We start from the raw sequence: 24,134 nt of genomic DNA, 5'->3' as shown, positions 1-24,134 counted from the left end.
AAGCTTACCTTTAAACCACGTGTTTTTAAAAGGTTAGTAAATTTTACTGCTTAAGCTACTTTAGATAATATTGCTTTTAAATTACCCCAAATCATAATTTATATTCTATTTCTAAGTCAGAATTATCCAAAGCAGGTTTCCCAAAGACTTCTCTACGTTACCACCACCAGCCTAACTTAAATTAGATTAAGCCCAACTTGAAAAGCTGCCATCAGATATTTAACCCATTCACACAAATTACCTGCATTTATCAAGACTCTCTAGTCACAAAATAATTCTTTTCCCTAGCCAGAAGGTAATAAGTAGTAATATAGTAATTAGATCTTAGAACTGGAAGGGGCCCACAAGTCTTCTGGTCCAGCTTCCTCATTTTATTTGTGAGAACTCTGGATCCTGAGATGTTTAAATGACTGGTATAAGGTAAAAAGATAGGTAGCACAATGCTCTTTACACAAACCATTCTCAAGTGAATTCACCTAAAACAGATTACAGGGACATGCACCTAGACTGGTAACTGCCAGCAAACCCAATGGAAAATGAAACAATTAGTAAAATTTTCACGTTATACATATGCTCACCTCCAGCTTATCCTATATAATAAAAGGCTAATATGCAAATTGTCCGAACAGTGGAACGACTGGTCGCTATGACGTGCACTGACCACCAGGGGAACAGATGCTCAATGCAGGAGCTGCCCCTTGGTGGTCAGTGCGCTCCCACAGCCAGGCTCACAGTTGGCAAACACAGCAGTGGCGGGAGCCTCTCCCACCTCCACAGCAGCTTTAAGGATGTCCGACTGATGGACATACCCCGAGGGCTCCCGGACTGCGAGAAGGCGCAGACCTGGCTGAGGAAACCCCCCCACCCCGCCCCCAGAGTGCACGCAATTCATGCACTGGGCCTCTAGTTTTTTATTTATTTATATATATAAAAAAAAGACAAACACAAAATATGACAAAAAGAGAATCCAATTAATTCTGAGACTAATGGGTAACCTCATTTCTAATTAAGATGCAGCGGTGCCCTATTTAAAATCACCTAGCAATGACAAACTGCGCACTTGGCTACATTGAGGGGGAAAGGATAAAGAGAGGTACGTTCAATTATATAGCAATGACAGGCTTTTATTTAAATGAGTAATTAGTCTCTACTGACATACTGGTCCTAACTAGGGATTTGCTATTTAGTGTTAATTCACTCACTCTAATTTGGCGATACTGGTACCTATAAGCAAACCCTACCACTGGCCATCCCAAGCGACAGGAATCCAAGTTAAACAGAACTTTGGGACGGTGCTATGTGTGCTGGACAGTAAATGACAATGGCCTCGGATGTGTGCTCACAGCCCTGAGGGAAAATGATTATGCTGCCTAGCCAAGTATGTACACAGGAACAGAGAGCTTTCCTTTTCAAAACTAAATACATATCACTACCCAAAAGGGATTCTCTCACCACAAATACAGCTCACAGAAAAGGCCTGGGAGCCAAATGTGTTCCATGGCAGGACTGCCATAGAGAAGCAATGAAAGAAAACTTCCAATTACATTTTTCTACATCATAATTTATAGGTGTATATCACAGAAAAATGCCTTCCCTTAGACCCTAGTACTAGGTAAAAACTGGAGGGAAGCGCTAGAATACACAAGGACACACGGGAAGTTTGAACAGGAGTTCCAGCTTCCACCAAATACTTCACACGAAGAGCGAGGACCTTCCCATAGCCACCAGCAGCATGAGACCGTTCTTAACCTCGGCTCCTTATGGGCTCAGAGGGCTTGGAGCCCCTTGGAATTACACATCCAATTCTGGTTTATAGATGAGACTTTTCTGGGACATAGCTTTCATCAGATGCATAAAAAGATCCAAAAACTAACCAAGATGAAAAGTTGCTCCTCTTCCTGAGAAACAGAACGGAGACAGCGCTGATGTGCTCAGCTGTTGAGTGCAGTGTGACGAAGTGGGCAGCGTTCATAATCTTAGAAACCAGATATTCAACAGATGAACAAGATGTCAACACAGTCGGCTAAGTTTGTATTTTTACTGTCACAAATAAGTTTACTGGAAGCAAAGAGCATCAAATCAAGTACCACTGGGAAAGCCGGAAGCAATGTTTACTCCTTCCTAAGCCTAAAAGAAAGGGGAGTATCTGACCTACCACTTACAAATTTCTACAAGAATATACATACCTCTATGAAAGTGCAGCCCAAGCCGTTTGTAAAGAACTCCGCAGCGTAAACTAACCGTTTTCAAACCTCAACTGTTTTTATTTTAAGCAAGCAGTGATATAGCAGTCTTTTCAAATGTTTCTTTTTGGAATGGCTTATAGAAAATGGCACCCTGGGACCTTTTAGCTCTTTGTCCCAAAAGATTTCAAGAATACGGCCCATGAAGTTTCTTAAAATAATATGCCTAGTAGGTCAAACAATCTGAAAAATAAAGGTATCCCAGCAGAAAGCCTTTAAGACTTTTCAAGCTCCTCAAAAATGCCACTCTAGGCCACTCTACTATAGGTCACAGAGAATGGCTATTCAAAGGTATCGCTTGTTGATGCTTCGGGTAGTTTGAGGTATGGCCATCATCACTGGCTGCCACGCATCATTTCTTGTAGGTAAATGGCATTCATGTGATAGGCCGCCATCCACCCTGGATGCCTCTGAGCATTCCAGTAATAGGACTGAGAAGCAGCAGAATAGTACTCGTGCCAGGCCCTGTAGTAAGCTCTCCAGTACTCCTCGTAGTCCTGATAGGTACCAGAAAAACCCGCCTGGGCATCCCTCTGGTGGTCAGACCACTCATCTTCCTGGGGCTCTGTCTGCGACCGATAGGAGGCGCGCCGAGGGTTCCTGCGGCTCTGCTTAGCTCTCTGGCTAGCCCCCTCTTTATGCCTTGCCTTTGTCTGGGTTTCAGGTGATTCCTGATACTCTACCAGATTCGGGGTGTCATTTCCATTCAGAGGTTGTTCCAAATACGTATGGTCAGCCACAGGGGTTGATGCCAAGTCTTTCAACTGAATGTCAGAAGAGCCTTCCACGTATGTCTTATTTCCTTTGCTCTGGGAAGAAGTCCTTGAGCTGTAAGAACTGCTGTCGCTCTCAGAGTCTCCAGACTGACTACTACTTGCCAACACCTGCACTCTCTCTTCAGCAATTCCATTCCTCACAAAACCATTGTGAGGGTTCCCAGCCCGATCCCCAGGACCCGTGTAGTGCCTGATGATTTCCACAGGCCTCTCCAGCCCCTCCTTAATATAGTGGTCATAATCCTCCAACAATTCTGCAAAAGTCAAAGCACACGGCGGATGGGTTTTAAAGGAAGACAGACAAGGAATCTGGGGGAGTGACACAGGGGAGTCTTCTTTGGCCTGGTGCTGACTGCTGGAGCTTTCTACAGGGCTCTCAGCAGAATGCTGCTCTTGCTCCTGCACGGCACGGCCCGGTGCTTTTGGTGATTCCGCTTTTTCAAGGATTCCACATTCCGAATGGCTTTTCACAGGAAGCTTCTGTTTGGTGGTGTTTTTGGATTTGACTGACAGTGTAGATACGGAAGTATTTCTACAAGAAGCCATGTGGTTACCATGAGCTTTCTGAGTTTGAGAGGTTCTCTCTATTTTCTGCATTTGCTTTCTTAGGGGCTGGCTGGGTACGCTTGCTAAGCCATTTGTATGCACAGCAGCTTTAACCTCCACATCCCAATCCAAACATTCTTCCATCAGACCAGGAGGAATGGGATCTACAAAAAAGGAGTAACATATTAACATTCTTCAACTGCTCTAAACAAGCATTTTCTGAATGGTTTCATAATGAAAGCCTAATATGCTAAGTGTCCGGTCATCCTTTCAACCAATGAAAGCATAATATGCTAATGATATGCTAAGGCCGCTTAACTGCTCACCATGACGTGCACTGGCCACCCAGGGGACAGACGCTCTGACCGGTAGGTTAGCTTGCTGCTGGGGTCTGGCCAATTGGGACTGAGTGAGATGGCCGGACACACCCTGGAGCCCTCCCACGGCCCCTCCCCCCGGTCGGCCCCACCCCTGATGGGCCCCCAAACCCCAATCGGGGGCGGAGCAAGTCGGCCAACCACCCGCAGTCCCTCCCCCCCGCTGGCCCCGCCCCTGATAGGCCCCCATCAGGGCTTGCTGGCCGGACCCCCACCAGTGCAGAAATTCATGCACAAATTTGTGCACCGGGCCTTTAGTTTTGTACATAAGGACATAAGCTTAGAGCAGCGATTTTCAACCAGTGTGCAGCAAGAATTTTTAAAACATGCAATACCTGACTATTTGGTCAGGCACACTGACCTCTTTTCCTAGATTGTCAAGTAAAACTATGACAGCAGCCAACATAGCAATAGCCATCCAATATGAATTAATCAAAATTAGTTATATTTTTTGTAAGATCAGCAAAAAATGTATTTTTTTGGTGTGCCCCAGAATTTTAATGATTAATTTATGTGTGCAATGAAATGGAAAAGGTTGAAAATTGCTGGCTTAGAGTAATTAAAGAAATCTTTAAAAAAAAGAATCACAAAATGACTTATTACAAAGTCAGAACTATTAGAATCCACAGAACTCCCAGACCTGTGACTAATCTAGCTTTGTAAAAAATCACTAGAGGAGTTAAGCATAAATTGGTAAAATTTTTATTGTTATGATTATTCAATATATATATATAAAAGGCTAAGTGACCGTCCGTCCGTCCATCCGACCGACCTACCAGCTGGTACATATGACACGCATTGGCAATTTAAATATAAACATTGATTTGCGCATGCGAGATACATATAAAGCTCTCCCTGGTGCCAATCTAGACAGAGTAGGAATATTCCTACCTGAACCTGTTTTCGGGTCAGTTATATATTGCTTTCTTTCAAGTTCGAAGAGCATGTGACATTAAAGTTAAAGCTGTAAATACTTCATCACAAGGAAAATTAGTCAAGCACTCTGAAAGTGTTTTTACTCAATGTGATATACAGGGAGATATTAGAATAAGTTTAATCAATTTATCAGTCATTGTTTTTATCAATGTTGTTTTTATATCATGTTTTTGTATCATGTCTTTGTTGTTATGTCAAGTTGTTTATTAATCAATTTATATATTATTTTCATATACATTTTACTAATTTTCTTTCACCTCTGACACTTCTATTATAGAGAAAGGGATAAAATTGATATTAAAGTATTTCTAATTTCCTTTCAATGTGCACGAATCTGTGCACCGGGCCACTAGTAACTACATACCCCATATTCTAGGTCATGCAATACACTATACAAGTATACAGTTATGAGTGTGTATATATACACATATGTAGACCAATATATACACTAACAAGCATAAACTAACACAGCAAATGAACTATATTTCCACATAAGAGTTCTTAGGGTTTTTGTTTTTAAGAGGTCATTAATAGTTTCAGACACACACTTTCTAGGATGCCACTTAAAAAGAGCAGTTTGAGAAATGATTCACTAAAATCAAAAGAAAACACTTCAAAAATTTCAAAACAGTGTTTAAAAGATGCTGTTCCTTCCCCATGGTGACAAAAGAGAATGTGGCAAGAATTGCCTTCACAGTGATATGAGGTAAAATATTCCCCTTTTATAAAACAATAAAATCAAATTACAAGGCTACAAACTAAAAAACGGAGCTAATATGTAGTTAAGACATTTTTTACGTGCCAATAGTTAGTTTGTGATCTTCTCCCTACTATTCATTAGCTGAAAGACGTTAGGAAAAGTACCTAACCTCTCTACACCTCAGTGTCCTCATCTACAAAATACACACAGTAACAGCACATGTCAAGTACTTGGAGCAATGCCTGAGATGACGTAAGTATTCTGTTGGCGGTTATTTTTATTAGGCCTCTCATCATTACCACTATTATTTTGATAGCAACATGAAACAGACAAAATATACCTGGTAAAGGCAGAAGGTTGATATTACATTTCTGGGCAATTTTCATCATCGTATTTTCTTCTTCTCCCCGGCAACAGTAGGTCACTGCCAATCCCAAAGTACCTAAAGCACAGAGGGACTATTAAGTAGTAAATCATTTTCACCTAAACGGCACTCCAAGTCCACTGTCACATTCCAGATTTCCCCCCTTAAACAAAGCACTCCAACTTTTCTATTTACCAAAACGGCCAGCCCTGCCAATCCGATGCATGTATGTCTCCCAGTCCAGTGGCACGTCCAGATTCACAACCAGATTCACCTTCTCAGCATCAATCCCACGGGAAGTCTTGAATCGAGAAAGAGAGCAACTGTTTGTCTACATTACCTGCAGCATGGGCACTGATGCACACCACCTTATTCCAGTCTAACCAGGAGCCAAATGAAGAACAGGAAGACATTTAGGAGGAAGAAGCAAAGGAAAAGGAAATTCATTTCTGTGACTAATTTCAAGAACAAAGATGAAAATATAAGACATTATTAAGAAAGCAAATCCCTAGCACTGCAAAGAGGACTATCTTCTGGGATGCTTGTCTGATGCACCTACATAAAATGACATGAAATCTGTACATATGACAACAGAACATACAAGAGGGATTAGTCACCCAAACTGAAGAGGATATTTACCAAATCTGTGGAGATGAGAACTCTGCAATGAAACTGCTTCAGTTTAGCCATAGCATCGAGACGCTGATTCTGATTCATATTGCCTAAAAAGACCCAAACACAATTATCAAATCCACAGAAAGCAGGAATCATAACTCCCAGTCTTAACAATTTAAAAATATACCAAGCAAAGTTAATGCTGTCCTTATATGCAAATCCAGGTTAAGACCTACAATCAGAATCTTCTAAAATATGGTTAGGCAATCCACTTGAAATTTTAAAAATCAATTTTAAATGGTGATTAAGTTATGCCTGCAGATACAATATTATTATCTGCAAAGTCACATGTGAAGTATAACAATTCTTAGGAAAATAAAATTGCTTTAATTGGCTATTTATAAATTTGGTGTTGAAGTGTGATCTATAGTCAAAATATTAGTCCATCAGAAAATAGTCTCCCCAGTATCACATGATATACCAGGACTAAACAAGCTAACAGGTTAAAGACTAAGCTGAGATACCAATCAACACTCTAAAAAGGCCCGGCTGGCATGGTTCAGTGGTTGAGCATCAACCTATGAACCAGGAGGTCATGCTCGATCCCCAGTGTGGGGCCTGCAAGAGGCGGCCGATCGAAGATTTGCACTCATCACTGATATTTCTCTCTCCACAATAAAAATAAAAATAAAAATAAAAACTCTAGCCCTAGTCGGTTTGGCTCAGTAGATAGAGCATCGGCCTGTGGACTAAAGGGTCCCGGGTTCAATTCTGACCAAGGTTGTGGGCTCCATCCCCAGTAGGGAGCGTGCAGAAGACAGCCAATCCATGATTCTCTCTCATTGATTTTTTTTCTCTCTCTCCCCCTCTCCCTTCCTTTCTGAAATCGATAAAATTAAGAAAAAAAAAAACACTCTAAAATGGCTCTCACTGATCAAACATTCCTTGAAAGCTTTTATTCCTACTAAGCCAGCAGTAATAATTTAGCTTTGTGTCAAAATGAATCACTTTTGCCTACCATAAGACCATAAAACAGTCAGTTCAGTTGGCAATTCTTAACATTTTAACAATGATTGTCAAGAAGCAAAATATTTTTCTCTTAAGATGACAAAAACAAACTTTGTGTGAATATAAATCCAGTTTTCTAATTTTTTTATTATATACCAAATTACTTCTTAAAAGAACAAATATACTGATATGTTTCTATCTCTCCCTCTCCCTTCCTCTCTGAAATCAATAAAAATATATATTTTTTAAATCCCAATGAAAAATGAACCTGGAATTTCCTTTACTCTGAAGACTCAACACAACCTCACACTCACAAGACAACTCATAAAGTGGTGTTTCTGCCTCGTGACCTGAGAGTCAGGGTATAAACAAGGATTGAAGTAAGATGAACTCACCTGAAATGCACTCTGCAGGAAAGCCTTTAGAAGAAAGGATATCAGCCAAATGCTGTGCTCTATGAAAAATAACAGAGGGTGATCATTTTACAGACGCTGCCCACGCCTATTCTTTTATTTCACAAGTTCCCCCAGATGACCTTTTAAGGTAATTACCTGCTGTGTAAATTAGAAAAGACTAAGGCTTGATTAAACGGAATTCTGCTGAACAGTTCCTGTAAATGCTGAGCCTTTTCTTCAAAAATCTTATGGGCCATAGGGTACAAATTGACAACTTTGTAATACTGCTTCAAACCTATGAAGAAGCCAAGAGTCATCTGTTAAAACACTGTTAGCTGCAATCCCATAACAGCATATATAAAAGCAATAGGCAACTAGGCACAAAGAAAAATTCCAGAGTACCACACACCAGTAATGTAAGTATCCAATATCTATACACACCTAGGAGACTTGGGTCACTGGAATTGAGTCTTACAAAAGTGGGATCTCTCATGTACTTTGCCAAAGCATTAGCCAAAAATTCTGGGTAAGTAGCTGATACTGCCACCATCTGTTTACTGGCAGGCAAGGAAGAATAAATCCAACTGCAAAATAGAAGAACACATGCCATGGAAACGATTCAGGCAGCAATCACCACCTGGAAAAGCAACACACACTTTGGGGCACCATTTTAATAGTCAAGTCAGTTGTATTTCTTACTTTATTTGCTCCTGGAAGCTGCCTTCTTCTAAAAGCTTATCCGCTTCATCCAAAATAAAGAGACGGACACTGCCTGGGTTCAAGTAGTCAAGTTCTATCAGCTGTTTAATTCTGCCTAAATTTTTTTAAAAAAAGAAATATTTAGGATGAAACAAATTTGTGCAAGTCTCAGCCAATGCCACTCTACTTAGAGGTTGTATTGTTGACTATCCTGACGCAATCTTCATTTATGCACTAAACCACAAATCAGAAGTTCTGAGTTCTGATCTTGCCTAACTCCATTTTTCCCCCCTCACATTTCATTAGCAGTAAGTATGGAAAATACACTATTCCTATCAAAAACTTGAATGGCTAAGGGACTGAACGCTAGACTCTAATTCTGAGTGATTCATGACTGAATGATTAAAGCAAAGAATAACCCAATGCATGGCTTAGAAAGGCTTCCTGAAAAGTCATCTCATGCCTCTTTTTCTCAGAAGCCTACCCCATACATGTTCTTAAACAGCCTTAGGAATGGAGAGTTCATAAGTTCTTGTTGGTAATCCAGTCATGTGTCTCCACTTCATTGGTGTAATTAAATGTCACAATTATCAAAGATTGCAATATTACTGTTTTTTTAAAATATATTTTTGTTGATTTCATATAGGAAGGAGAGGGAGAGATAGAAACATCAATGATGAGAGGAAATCACTGATCAGCTGCCTCCTGCACGCACCCCACTGGGAATCAAGCCCGCAACCTGAGCATGTGCCCCTGACCAGAACTGAACCTGGGACCCCTCAGTCCACAGGCTGATGCTCTATCTACTGAGCCAAACCAGCTAGGGCACAATATTATTGTTATAATAGAGGCCAGGTGCACGGATTCGTGCCCTGGTGGGGTCCCTCGGCCTGGCCTACGCCCTCGCGCAATCCGGGGCACCTCGGAGGATGTTGGACTGCTGGTATCGGCCCAATCCCCACAGGCCAGGCCAAGGGACCCCACCAGTGCACAAATCCATGCACTGGGCCTCTAGTATGCATATAAAATCTTTGGTTAATCTCTTTCCACCCTCCACCCTCACCCCTTCCCTCTGAGATTCATCAGTCTGTTCCTTGTTTCCATGCCTGTGCATTGAGTGTCTGCCCCCTGGTGGTCAGTGTGCATCATAGCTACCAGTTGGATGGTCACTTAGGCTTTTATATACCGTATTTTCAGGCGTATAAGACGACTTTTTAACCCAGGAAAATCTTCTATACGCCCAGTCGTCTTATACGCCGGAAAATACGGTATATATAGATTAAAAGTGTTCAGCCCAGGCAGTGTGACTCGATGGTTGAACACTGACCCATGAACCAAGAGGTCACTGGTTCAATCCCCAGTCAGGACACATCCCCAGTAGGGAGTGTGCAGGAGGCAGCCCATCGATGATGATTCTCTCTCATCAATGTTTCTATCGCTCTATCCCTCTCCCTTCCACTCTCTAAAAATCAATAAAAACATATTTTTTAAAGAAATGTTCAGTTCCTAAAAGCTCCAGTTACGAACAGGCATTGATACCTTACCAGGAGATCCAACGGCAATATGACACTTTTTAAGTCTGGTTTTGTCTTGAGGTAAAGGAGTCCCTCCAATAAAGACATGACACTCTAAGCCTTCCATTTTTATTCCAATGGCCGTGATAACGGAATGTATCTGTACAGCAATTTCTCTTGTAGGCGCCAAGATCAAAATCTAAGAAAATGTAAAATACACCTTTAGCGAGTCAATCAAATAAGTACATGTGAATGGCATACTATATGATGAGCTATTTTCCTTTGAATGATCGGTTTATTCATTAAGCAAATCCTATATAATAAAAGCCTAATATGCAAACTGTTCAACCAGGAGTTCGGCCACTTGCTATGACATGTACTGACCACCAGGGGGTGGTGCATGCTGGCAGCGAGCAGTAGTGGAGGCGCTGCCGGCCTGAACAAGAGCGGGACTGGGGCAAGATGGTAGAGCAGGTGAGTGGGCGGCGCCAGGCCAAGGTAGCTGTGAGCGGGAGCCTGATTGCCCCAACCAATCACCCCACAGACGGCAAATCAGCGACCAGCAGGCCCTGATCGCCCAATCGGGGCCAGGCCCCAGGCTGGGATGGGGAGTTGAGGGTGGGTGGCAGCAACCAACCTCCCGCAGCACCCGGCAGAGGGCTGCAACCTCTCGCAGGCTACCTGGGGGCAATGGTAACGGGTGAAGGTGTGATGAGAATGTGGGGTGTCCGCCGAGCTCGCTCTCAGTCCCCCCGCTACCCTCCCCTGGGACACCAGGGCTCGCACACTGGGAAAGCCCCCGCACTCAGATGCCAGGCGCCCGTGAGGAGCCCACCCCACACCCATGTGGCCTTTTCCGGGTGAGCCGGACCGCAGCCGCTGAGACCACAGGGCTCCCCGTAGGTTCGCACAGGAGCCGGTCTGCGAGGCCGGCCAGGAGAGAGTGCGCTGCCCGCCCGGCTACGTGTGGCACTGCTGGGCGGCCCAGAGGCCCACGCTGCACCCCGGCCTGCAGCATCCGGCCACGCTCACCGCATCTCCGTGTGGGGACTCGGGCGCTGTGACTCAGGCGGAGGAGGGTGCATGAGGGCCCAGGGACCCAGGGTGCTGCCCAGGCCCCAGAGGTCAGCTGGGACCTGCCCTTCCACGTGACACTCGTGCTTCGATCGCTGGCCAGGCCAAGGGACCACACCCGTGCACCAATTTTGTGCGCTGGGCCTCTAGTATTAAATAAGAACCTACTATGTTCTAAGCAACATACAAATTGCTGTGAAGTCAACATTTAATGGTACAAAATCCTTGCTCTAATGGCACTTTCATTCTTTTTTTTAAAAATTTATTTGAGAAAAAGCATTTATTTTTATTGATTTTAGAGAGGAAGGGAGAGTGACTTAGAAACATCAATGAGAGAGAGTCATTGATCGGCTGCCTCCTGCACTCCCAGGCATGTGCCCTAACCAGGAATCGAACTGAGAACTGGTTCATAGGTTGACACTCAACCACTGAACCCAAACACTGATAAGAAGATACACAATAAACAAATAAGATATACAATAAACAAACATCCTATATAATAAAAGGGTAATGTGCAAATAGACTGAACGGTGTAACGAACGGTTGCTATGACATGCACTGATCACCAGGGGGCAGACGCTCAATGCAGGAGCTGCCCCCTGGTGGTCAGTGCGTTCCCACAGGGGGAGCACCGCTCAGCCAGAAGCTGGGCTGACAGCTGGCAAGCGCAGCGGCAACAGCTCCCGGACTTCAGGAGGGCGCAGGCCAGGCTGAGGGGACGCCCCCCTCTCCAAGTGCAGTTTCGTGCACCGGGCCTCTAGTACATAAATAATAGCAGGAAATAAAAAGTGCTGTGAAGAAAAATCAAACAGGGAAAAAGAGAAAGAAGGAAAGGAGCCCTAGCCAGTTTTGCTTAGTGGATAGAGTGCTGGCCTTAGGACTGAAGGGTCGCAGGTTCGATTCCAGTCAAGAGCACATACCTTGGTTTTAGGCTTAGACATATGAGAGGCAACCAATCAATGTGTCTCTCTCACATCAATGTTTCTCTCTCTGTTTCTCCCACTCCCTTCCACTCTCTCTATAAATCAATGGGAAAATATCCTTGGGTGAGGATTGACCAAAAAAAAAAAAAACAAACACCATACACTCTTCCAAAACTCAATCAGGAAGAATCAGAAAACCTGAGTAGGCCAATAACAACTGATGAAACTGAAGCAGTAATTTAAAAACTTCCAGCAAGCAAAGATCCTGGACCAGATGGATTTACAGGAGAATTTTACCAAACATTCAAAGACGAACTAACACCTATCCTCCTCTAACTATTCCAAAAAATTAAAGAGGAAGGAACACTTCCAAGCTCTTTTAAGAAGCCAACACTATCCTAATTCCAAAAGCAGATAAAGATACTACAAAGAAAGAAAATTACAGGCCATATCCCTGATGAACATAGATGCTAAAATCCTCAACAAAATATTAGCAAATCAAATCCAGCATTATGTTAAAAAGATCATACACCATGGCCAAGTGGGATTTACCCCTGGGATGTAAAGCTGATACAACATTTGCAAATCAATAAACGTGACACATCACATAAACAAACTGAAAGATAAAAACCACATGATCATATCAATAGATGCAGAAAAAGCATTTGATAAAACCCAGCACCCTTTTTTGATAAAACTCTCAGTAAAGTAGGAATAGAGGGATCATACCTCAACATAATAAAGGTCATATATGACAAACCTACAGCCAACATAATACTCAATGGGCAAAAACGAAAAGCGTTTCCCTTAAGAATAGGAGCAAGACAAAAATGTTGGGAAAACTGGGTAGATACATGCAAAAAAAAATGAAATTACACCATACACAAGAATAAATTCAAAATGGATAAAAGACTTAAATGTAAATCGTGAAACCATAAAAATCCTAGGAGATATTTTTGCATAGGCAAAAAAATCTCAGACATCTCTCACAGCAATATGTTTATGGATACATCTCCTAGGGCAAAAGAAATAAGAAGAAAATAAACAAATGAGACTACGTCCAAATAAAAAGCTTCTGCAGAGCAAAAGAAACCATCAACAAAACGAAAAGGGAGCCCACTGTATGGGAGAACATATTTGGCATCTGATAAAGGGTTAATATCCAAAATATATAAGGAACTCATACAACTTAACAAAAGGAAGACAAACAATCCAATTTAAAAATAGGCAAAGGATCTAAATAGACACTTCTCCAAAATGGACATACAGATGGCCAAGAGACATATGAAAAAATGCTCCAAGTCATTTATCATCAGAGAGATGCAAATTAAAACAACATTGAGGTATCACCTCACACCCGCCAGAATGACTACCATCAACAAATCAACAAATGACAAGTACTGGCAAGGTTGTGGAGAAAAGGGAACCTTAGTACACTGCTGGTGGAATGCAGACTGATGCAGCCATTGTGGAAAACAGTATGGAGTTTCCTCAAAAAATTAAATATGGAACTGACATTTGACCCAATGATCCCACTTCCAGGAATATATCCTAAGAAACCTAGAACACCAATCAGAAAGAATGTATGCACCCCAATGTTCATAGAGCACAATTTACAATAGCAAAGCTCTAGAGCCCAGCCGGCGAGACTCAGTGGTTGAGCATCAATCTGTGAACCAGGAGGTCACGGTTCAATTCCCAGTAGGGCACATACCCAAGGTGGTGGGCTCGATCTCCAGTGTGGGGCGTGCAAGAGGCAGCCAGCCAATCAATTATTCTCTATCATCATTGATGTTTCTCTCTCCCCCACTCCCTTCCTTTCTGAAATCAATAAAAATATATTAAAAAAAAAAAAAAAGATCTGGAAACAGGCCAAGTGCCCATCAGTAGACGAGTGGATAAAAAAGCTGCATGGATGGAGAAACCAAGATGGTGGCATAGGTAAACACCTAAACTGCTGCCTCGCACAACAATTTCAAAACTACAACTAAAAGACAAAACGTCTATCGCCCAGAACCACGGGAAAGCTGGCTGAGTGGAAGTTCTACAACTAGAAGGGTAGAGAAAAGAGCATTGAGACGTGCACAAGCGCTGAAAAGCTGAGGTACGGAGGCGTGCGAATCGGGCTGGCGGCGGGCTTCTGGGTGCGCTGTTTTTTTCAACCCGAAGGGAGACAAGCTCCTGATTACTCTGAACTCGTTTCTGGGGAGACGCTTGGGACCCAAACTCCTACAGAGAGAAGTTGGACTGTCTGCCATCGGGTCGGAAAGTGAGGGCGGCTTGCTTGCAGAGCTACGCGCAGCAATCACTGTTTACTGCGCTGGGGCGCGGAAACTCGGACACACAGAGATGGCTGACTGGCAGCCATCGCTGTTTGCCTAGCCTAGTGACTCCCTGAGACCCCGCCCTGCACAATCTACAAACCCACCCAAGCTCCACGCAGCGGCTTTTGTATATAAATGGCCTGCCCTATCGCAGCTTAACCTAACAAACTGCAGCTCTGGTCAGACAGCTGCAAAACCTCCAAACCCCAAGCAAAGAGGAGAAAACTGTAGTTCTCGCTGTAGCTCCTGCTGGGTGGCCTCAGAGAGTAGCTGACCTGCACCCCATTGGAGATCCAGAAGCTAGTGTATCTAGTGGTCACTGTGAGACGACACCAGATTTCAACTACTCACATCCATAAGTGACACATTCAAGAGGCAGACTCAGTGAGCACCAAAGTCCCACTGAAACAAGTCCTGCCCTATAAGCATGTCTCCAACACAGCAGTTCTTCCATTATAGACACAGCGGGTCCTCACAGCCAATTGGCCTGGAGGGCAATTCCTCCCAGTGACACCAACAATCAAGACTTAACTACAACAAGGCTGTACACACAGTCCACAAAGGGGTGCACCAAGAGTGTCCACCTCAGGTAACTGGAAGGCTGACCCACTGGGCCATATAGGACACCTAGCATACAAAGCCATCCTACCAACTCAGGGAAGCAGCAAAAATGCAGAGACAAAGAAACAGATCACAAACGAAAGAAATGGAGGAAAACAAACGACTGGATATAGAGTTCAAAACCACGGTTATAAGGTTTTTCAAGAATTTCCTAGAAAAGGCCGATAAATTTAACAAGACCTTCGAGGATATGAAAAGGGACCAACTAGAAATTAAACATACACTGACTGAAATAAAAAATATTATACAGAGACCCAACAGCAGACTAGAGGAACGCAAGAATCAAGTCAAAGATCTGAAATACAAAGAAGCAAAAAACACTCAACCGGGAAAGCAAAAAGAAAAAAGAATCCTTGCCAAAACCGGTTTGGCTCAGTGGATAGAGCGTCGGCCTGCGGATTCAAAGGTCCCGGGTTCGATTCCGGTCAAGGGCATGTACCTTGGTTGCGGGCACATCCCCATTAGGGGGTGTGCAAGAGGCAGCTGATCGATGTTTCTCTCTCATCGATGTTTCTAACTCTCTATCCCTCTCTCTTCCTCTCTGTAAAAAAATCAATAATATATATATTTTAAAAAAAGAATTTAAAAAAAAGAAAAGAAAAAGAAAAAAGAATCCAAAAATTTGAAGATCGTGTAAGAAGCCTCTGGGACAACTTCAAGCGTACCAACATCAGAATTATGGTGGTGCCAGAAGAAGAGAGAGAGAGCAAGATACTGAAAACCTATTTGAAGAAATAATGACTGAAAACTTCCCCCACCTGGTAAAAGAAATAGTCTTACAAGTCCAGGAAGCGCACAGAACCCCAAACAAAAGGAATCCAAAGAGGACCACACCAAGACACATCATAATTAAAATGCCAAGAGCAAAAGACAAAGAGAGAACATTAAAGGCAGCAAGAGAAAAACAGTTAATTACCTACAAGGGAGCACCCATACGATTGTCAGCTGATTTCTCAACAGAAACTATGCAGGCCAGACGGGAGTGGCAAGAAATATTCAAAGTGATGAATAGCAAGAACCTACAACCAAGATTACTCTACCCAGCAAAGTTATCATTCGGAATTAAAGGTCAGATAAAGAGCTTCACAGATAAGAAAAAGCTAAAGGAGTTCATCACCACCAAACCAATATTATATGAAACTAGTGGCCCGGTGCACGAAATTCATGCATGGGGGAGGGAGTTCCCTCAGCCCAGCCTGTACCCTCTCCAATTGGGGACCCCTTAGGGGATGTCTGACTGCCTGTTTAGGCCCGATCCCTGTGGGATCGGGCCTAAACAGGCAGTCAGACATCTCTCTTGCAATCTGGGACCACTGACTCCTAACTGCTCACCTGCCTGCCTGCCTGATCACCACTAACTGCCTCTGCCTGCCTGCCTGATTGCCCCTAACCTCTCTGCCTGCCTGCCTGATTGCCCGTAACTGCCTCTGCCTGCCTGCCTGCCTGCCTGATCACCCATAACTGCCCTCCTCTGCTGGCCTGATCTCGCCCCCAACTGCCCTCCCTGCTGGCCTTATCACCCCCAACTGCCCTCCCCTGCCGGCCTGATTTCCCCTAACCCCTTGCTGGCCTGATGTCACCCTCAACTGCCCTCCCCTGCCAGCCTGATCACCCCTAACTGCCTCTGCCTTGGCCCCCACCACCATGGCTTTGTCTGGAAGGAAGTTGGGCATCTGGAAAATGGCCAGTATAATTAGCATATTACCCTTTTATTAATATAGATAGATTATATAGGATATGATTGCTTAAATGTGTGGGGGGGAGCCTTTTTCAGCAGTAGGAGATGCTCTTGGCAGACAAAAATACATAATCCCTATATCTGGACTGATAGCCAGCCATATGCACTATACTGCCAAACTGGTCATTAAAAAATTGAACCACTTTCTTACACCTTACACCAAACAGCTGTTGCACTTAAAACCCCTCCTCAGCCCCCACCTTAGGTTCTGCCTTCGCAGTTCACCCAGATTTGGTTCTGATTGGTCGGTTTCTATGACAGTCAGTGTCATAAACTCCACCTCCTAAGCAACCAATGGCTCCTTGCAGTTCACCCAGATTTGGTTCTGATTGGTCAGTTTCTATGCCAGTCAGCATCAAAAGCTCCGCCTCCTAGGCAGCCATCTTTTGAGGGCATGAGGGTTAATTTGCATATTACCACTTTATTATATAGGATGCTGAAAGGTATTCTTTAAGAAGAGGAAGAAGAAGAAAAAAAGTAAAGATAAAAACTATGAACAAATACATATCAAAAAGTGAATCTAAAAATCAAGTGAATTAAAAATCTAAGGAACAGAATAAATTGGTGAATATAATAGAATCAGGGGCATAGAAAGGGAGTGAATTGATAATTTTCAGGGGGAAAGGGGTGTGGGGGGGTGCGGGAAGAGACTGGACAAAAATCGTACACCTATGGATGAGGACAGTGGGGGGGAGGTAAGGGCAGAGGGTGGGGTGGGAACCGGGTGATGGGGGAAAAAAGGAGAAACAATTGTAATAATCTGAACAATAAAGATTAAATTTTTAAAAAAGCTGCATGGATAAAAAAGCTGCGGTACATTTATACCATGGAACACTATGCAGCAGTGAAAAAGGAATATCGCTTACCCTTTGAGACAGCATGGAGGGACCTGGAGAGTATTATGCTAAAGGAAATAAGCCAGTCAGAGAAAGACAGTATCACAAGATCTCACTCATATGTGGAATCTAATGAACAAAATAGATCCAGAGACACAGAAGCATAGAACATAATGCAGAATCTCAGAGGGAAGATGGGAGAGGGTGGGTGGGTGGAAGTGATCAACCCAAGAACTTATATGCACACATGCATAACCCATGAACACAAACAACAGGGTGGTGAAGGTCTGGGGCGGGGGGAGAGGTGGGCAGGCAGGGAAGGGCTAAAAGGGGTCAATAAGGGGGAAAAGAGGACATATGTAATACTTTCAACAATAAAGATTTAAAGATAAATAAACAATAAAAAAACTAGGAGAAAATATGCCAAAACTATTCATAGCCGTTTCTCTCTGGGTAGGTGAGCTTATACTTGTTTTCTGGTACTTCTTCATTTTTCTGAATTTTCCCCACTTTCAAAAATGAGTATGTATTACTTATTAACACAAAGATCTTAAATTTTTAAAAATACAGACTTTATTTATGGAACTTATTCAGGGTTTTGGCATTTGCTGGCTGACAAGTTACCAAACGCCAAAATCTCAAATATGTGGCAGTTCACAAGCAGAATAACCCAGGTCCTTGGGGAGTAGAAGGATTTCCTCTATGCAGCCTCTCCCAGGCTTTGGTAGGTATAAGGTAGGACTCCAAAAGCTTTACAGACCAAGATTGTAGGTTTCTGGGTGAAAAACCATTAGATACATGACTGAGAACGTGAAATAGCCTGTCGTAACCACTAAACCACAAAGCAAAACTGTAAGGATCATATCTGATTCATCTTTGTATCCCCAATGCCTGGCAAACTATTAATAATAAGGGCTTAACAAATCTTTTATGAAATGATCCCCAAACCCAAATCTCCTGTTCACCTTAGACCTATTCCAACAGATTCTCAGAGGTGGGGAACGTCCAGCCCTCGGGCCAAGGCATTAGGGGCGAGTTAATTAAATGTTTAACTAAATATAGCAGGCTAATTTTTAAGTTGATAAGTTCGTATGGCCCCAGAATGATGTTATAAATATTCAAATGGCCCTTAGCAAAAAAAAATGTTCCCCAACCCTGCCCTAGAAGATGGGAGACCAATGACACATTCACAGAGGTGTACGAGCCACCTGCAGTTATCAGCAAAAGCCAGAGCACCACACGACCATGAATCAGGCCGAATGCTAAATCTCACCCCAATCTGATCAGCAAGCAAAAAATAACCTCAACCTGTATTCTCAAGTAATGACATAATTGACATACATGACATTCTATTTAAGATGCAGTAATAATAGGAAATTCCTAGCTTCTAACACTAATAATGCATCCTTGGTCACCAGCCACACTACCACCACTCAATGACCTGTGGACGAAGAGGGGCCACAAGCTAACCTGTCCAGCTCAGGGAAGGCCTGCGTGGTGGCCTTGCAAACTCAGAGACCTAAAGTAACCACAAAGGATGGTCTGAAATTAAAACTTTAAACTAAAAGCAGTTTATGGCAGGTAGTCATGTCCTAGGCTAGCATCTTCCCTGGATAAAAGTCAATCCTTACCTTAACTGAGCCTGTCTATTGTCTTTTGCATCTATGATAACACTAGAGGCCCGATGCACGAAATCCATGCAAGGGGCTCGGCCCCCACTGCCACCTCATTACGCTTTTATTATTATAGAAGATTCCTCTGGATGTCAAGGTAACTCCTTTTTCCAGAGCCCTCAGAGCACAACCAATGCACCACGGGGGAGATCATAAATCCTCATTGTTATTGCTATCATATTAGCGACTGTTAACTATCCTGTACCCACCTATGTAAGTGTCTATCATTGTACTTTTCATCCAAACCCAAGGGCTTCCCTGCTTTGCTTTCTCCCGCCTCCCTAATCTAGCACCGGTGAATTTCATGTAACCCACCTGCAGCTTCTCTTTTGATTGTAATGTATAAAATAAGGTGCAAAACTGCCCTTCTCTGGGGCAAGCGTCCTCAAACTACGGCCCGCGGGCCACATGCGGGTGTTTTTGCTGTTTTGTGTTTTTACTTCAAAATAAGATATGTGCAGTGTGCATAGGAATTTGTTCATAGTGTGTTTTTTTAAACTATAGTCTGGCCCTCCCAACGGTCTGAGGGACAGTGAACTGGCCCCCTGTTTAAAAAGTTTGAGGACCGCCGAAACCGGTTTGGCTCAGTGGATAGAGCATCGGCCTGCGGACTCAAGGGTCCCGGGTTCGATTCCGGTCAAGGGCATGTACCTTGGTTGCGGGCACATCCCCAGTGGGGGGTGTGCAGGAGGCAGCTGATCGATGTTTCTAACTCTCTATCCCTCTCTCTTCCTCTCTGTAAAAACTCAATAAAATATATTTAAAAAAAAAAAAAAGTTTGAGGACCCCTGCTCTGGGGCATTACCTCAATCCCTTGATGTCTTGCTTCCTGGCATCTGGCTCAAATAAACCCACGAACACTCTCTACAGGTCGGTAGGTTTCTTCTGTCGGCAGCCCTAATGTCTCACTTTTATCCTTTTCACGTGGCTTAACTCAATCATCCCTCCAGTTCGCATCTATTTCTGAGGAGCTACTGGTATTTCATCCGACCTGTGGTAAAACGAACTCACCTGGGTGCTTAAGTTTTCAAGAACAAGCGAGTCCAACGCAATGGTGGAGAAGACGCAGGTTTTCCCAGTGCCAGACTTCGCTTGAACAATCAAATCTGCAAAGAAGGACAAAATTAGCACCAGACAATACTGACTGGAGATGCTTAGGGGCCAAACATGAATCCCGGAGCTAGAAGGGTCTCCAGAATCACGTCCTAGCGGGCGCCTCCGTGTTTCCTTAACTCACAAAAGCGCAGGCCGTGCCCCTCCCGTTTGTCCTCTCCAACTTAGAACCACGTGTCAGCGAGCAGCGAGCCTTAACCAGCCTTACACTCGGCCCCGCGCCTCCGTTTTACCACAGAGGTAATCACCTGAGGCCTGAACGCGGGCAGCGCCGAGCCCCCGCCGACCCCGCGCAGGGCCCGCCTGGCTCTCCCCGGACCGCGCCGCCGCCCGCGGGTCCCCCTCGGCCTCCCCGCCCTCACCCAGCCCGCAGCGCCCCAGGGTCCCGCCCTCACCGAGCCCGCAGCGCCCCAAAGGGATGGCCTTGAGCTGCACGGGCGAGGGCCGCTCGAAGCCGGCCGCCCGCAGCCCGTCCAGCACCGGCCGCGACAGTAGCAGCGACTCGAAGTCCGCGGGCTCGGCCAGCAGCACGTCCCCCGTGCGGGTCCGCGGTCCGCTGACGTCGTGCGCCGTCCGCAGGCTCCGCGCCGGCCTGCGGAGGGGCTCCCGGGCCGCGACCGGGGCGGCCACAGGCTCCGCCACATGCTCCGCCACAGGCTCCGGGGGCGCAGCCTTCTCCTCGGGAGCCAAGGCCGCTGGGGCTTCAAACGCCGCCGCCATGGTAGCCGCGCCACGTGATCTCGCGGTACTTGGGGCGGGGCGGGAGCCTGAGAGCGAGAAGAAGGAAAACTTTATTAGCACTCTTCGGCGGAGACACTGACACGCCCCGCCTGGAAGAGGCGGGGAGGGGCGGAAGTCGGAGGCGTGGAGAGACCGGAACACTGCGAGAACCGCAAACACGTGCGGCCTGGGGCTGGCCGAGGGAGGAGAGGGGAGGATACCGGGGCGTCGCCGCCTGCGGCCTGCAGAGGGCGCCGCGCGCCCGCGCTGGAGCCGCCGCCCCGCCTCCCGGCCTCTGTGGGCGGGTCCTCCCGGCCCCGCGCCGCGCCCGGCGCTCACACCGCGCGCCCATTGTGATGCGCGCTGCACGTCACGCCCCCGGCTCCCGGCCTGGGCTCCGCGGCCGCCTCCCCACCACCCTTCCCTCTCCGGCGCCCGCGGAAGGCGCCCGGAGTCTTGCTAGACATTGACCACGTGGTCTGGTCTCGGTCCGCGGGACCGATTTAATCATCTCAGGTCCCAGCCCCCTGGCACGCTAGCGCTAATCTGAGTGAATTGCACTGAAGGTGGAAAACGGACTGACCCCTCCCAAACGCCTGTCTGCACCTCTGCACTCTAGGCTTGGACATCCACCCGCCTTCTCAACGCCTCCGTGTAGAGGCCTAATAGACACCTCAAATGTAACGCTTCTGTGCGTTGCTCCTATCCCTCCCGAGGGTGGTATCTTCCTTTTTCACCACCTTCCCCTCCTTTCGGTCGCTGCTCACATATCACCTTTTCAAAGAGGCTTTTCTGAACACCCTAAGCTCCCCATCCTGCCGGCTCCCCATTCCTTTCTTCCTGCTCCATTTTTCTCCAGGGCACTGATCGCTGCCTGCAATGACGTGTGCTTATTGTCTCTCTCCCTCTCCGAGGACAGAGGCCTGTTCTGTCCTGTTGTCGGCTGTGCCCCCGATGGAAAAGGAACAATCGGACACACGGTGAGTGCTCACCATTCACTGAATGACTGATTTCCTATAACAAGCTTTAGTCGTGACTCCACGTCTGCAACTTGATCTCATTCACAATTCCAAACTTAAAAAAATTCTGCATCCAAACCCAACTTTTTCCTTTGTCCTTATATCATAATCCTGGTCTTTATATTTCACACACACACACACCCCACTCAGTGATGACACAGATTCCAAACCCTATAGGAGATGGTGATCTCATTGAAAGAGAGTCCTAGAGCCCTGACCGGTTTGGCTCAGTGGATAGAGTCCCGGGTTCGATTCCAGTCAAGGGCATGTACCTTGGTTGTGGGCACATCCCCAGTGTGGGGTGTGCAGGAGGCAGCTGATTGATGTTTCTCTCTCATTGATGTTTCTAACTCTCTCTCTCCCTCTCCCTTCCTCGCAGGCGGCGACATCAATATATTTAAAAAAAAAAAAAAAGAGGGTCCTAGAGATACATTTTTGCTTAGAAATTTAGAAAATATCAACTGTCTAGGAAAGAAGAGGAACTCCTGGGAGGGGGCAGGAAAGGTGCCAGGCCTCCTCTTAGTACCCCACCTCTCTTATCCACCTGATCCCCAACTCTCACAAACCTGGGAGTTATTCTTGACTTCACCTTCTACCATCCCTCTCTCCTTCCTAACAATTCGGTGCAGGTAACGGTGTCTCCACATATTTCATCCGTTCCTCTTCTCCAGTCTCCATAGCACCTGCCCTATGTTAGGTCCCTTCATCATCCTAACTATGGCAACAACCTCCTGAATGATGCCCCCGCCCAGCTTCTTCCCGCTCCAGCCACCCACCCCACGGGTGATGGCGTGATTTTTCTTAAGCGGATATCTTAGGTGGTTAGGGTCCAGCTTCAGATCCTTCCTCGTGGCCACCTTTTTTATTGCCCACCTTGGGCTCCCCTTTCACACCGCAAATACTTCTAGTCTAGCTCTTACCAGGTGCTTGTTCCTTGTTTACATGTCTGTGCCTCACACTACAGAAACGATGAGCTTCCGAAGGGAGGAACTGTGGTTGCCCCAGGCTCTCCAGCCCAGCACCAGGCCTGTGGTGGACCTAGTAAACATTGATCGAGTGGCTGCCTCTCTTGCTCAAGAGTCCCTGCAGAGTCTCCGTGCCCACAGGAGCAGTCTGCAGAACTCAAACCCGTCGCTGCCGAAGACCTAGCTCTCCTACCAAAAGAAACAAAAAGACTTTTTCCAGACAAGAACACTTGTAGTTTTAGCAGCATTCTGTTATTGCATTTGCTGGTTATGACACAAATGTTGCAGTAGGGTTACTGGGAGTAAATTGTATTGCTAATAACTAAAAACACAAATCAGCCCTGACCGGTTTGGCTCAGTGGATAGAGCGTCGGCCTGTGGACTGAAAGGTCCCAGGTTTGATTCCGGTCAAGGGCATGTACCTTGGTTGTGGGCACATCCCCAGCAGGAGGTGTGCAGGAGGCAGCTGATCGATGTTTCTCTCTCATTGATGTGTCTCTCTGTCCCTCTCCCTTCCTCTCTGGAAAAAAATCAATAAAATATATTTTAAAAATAAAATAAAAACACAAATCAATACAGTGTTTTCCTCAGTAGCTACAAATTGCAATACTGTGGTTGATCCCACTTTCTGGTGCTGTAAAGATAAAACACAAAGGTAAGAGACCATTGAAGAGCTTGGTAAGGCATGCGAGGGCCAGCACAGAAACTAGTTGGACTGTTGTCTGCCCCCTGGTGTCCCCCGGGATAAAAATCACAGCGGGTCCCCAGGCTCTTTTTATGCCATTCCTTCTGGCTGGAAAGCCTGTCTCATCTCAGGTACCTGGGAGCCAGAAGAAGTGGGAGTAAGACTCAGATTCAGAATGGATGTTGAGGTTCAAATGGTCCCATCCATTCATATCTGTATCCAGAGGGAAAGAAAATAATGTTAATAAAGGCAGGGGCATGGTCCCCCTGG

The 24,134-nt window shown here is 45.3% G+C and overlaps 1 protein-coding gene across 1 annotated transcript; it reads right to left on the bottom strand.

The window, feature by feature from the left end:
* Positions 1-939: 939 nt before the first annotated feature.
* Positions 940-23,327, bottom strand: DDX20 (DEAD-box helicase 20). Its single transcript, XM_079761201.1, has 12 exons — positions 23,135-23,327; positions 20,871-21,242; positions 20,374-20,468; positions 10,204-10,372; positions 8,660-8,774; positions 8,402-8,544; positions 8,117-8,255; positions 7,961-8,019; positions 6,582-6,664; positions 6,138-6,243; positions 5,919-6,020; positions 940-3,729 (listed from the first exon to the last, which is right to left on the bottom strand). The coding sequence occupies exons 2-12, from the start codon at positions 21,193-21,195 to the stop codon at positions 2,579-2,581; spliced, it is 2,487 nt and encodes an 828-aa protein (XP_079617327.1). The 5' UTR covers positions 21,196-21,242; positions 23,135-23,327; the 3' UTR covers positions 940-2,578.
* Positions 23,328-24,134: the final 807 nt, after the last annotated feature.

This window comes from Cnephaeus nilssonii, assembly GCF_951640355.1.
Source record: "Cnephaeus nilssonii genome assembly, chromosome: 21".
Taxonomy (NCBI): Eukaryota; Metazoa; Chordata; class Mammalia; order Chiroptera; family Vespertilionidae; genus Cnephaeus; species Cnephaeus nilssonii.
The sequence above is the reverse complement of the archived record's forward strand: the minus strand, read 5'-3'. Positions and strand labels throughout refer to the sequence as shown.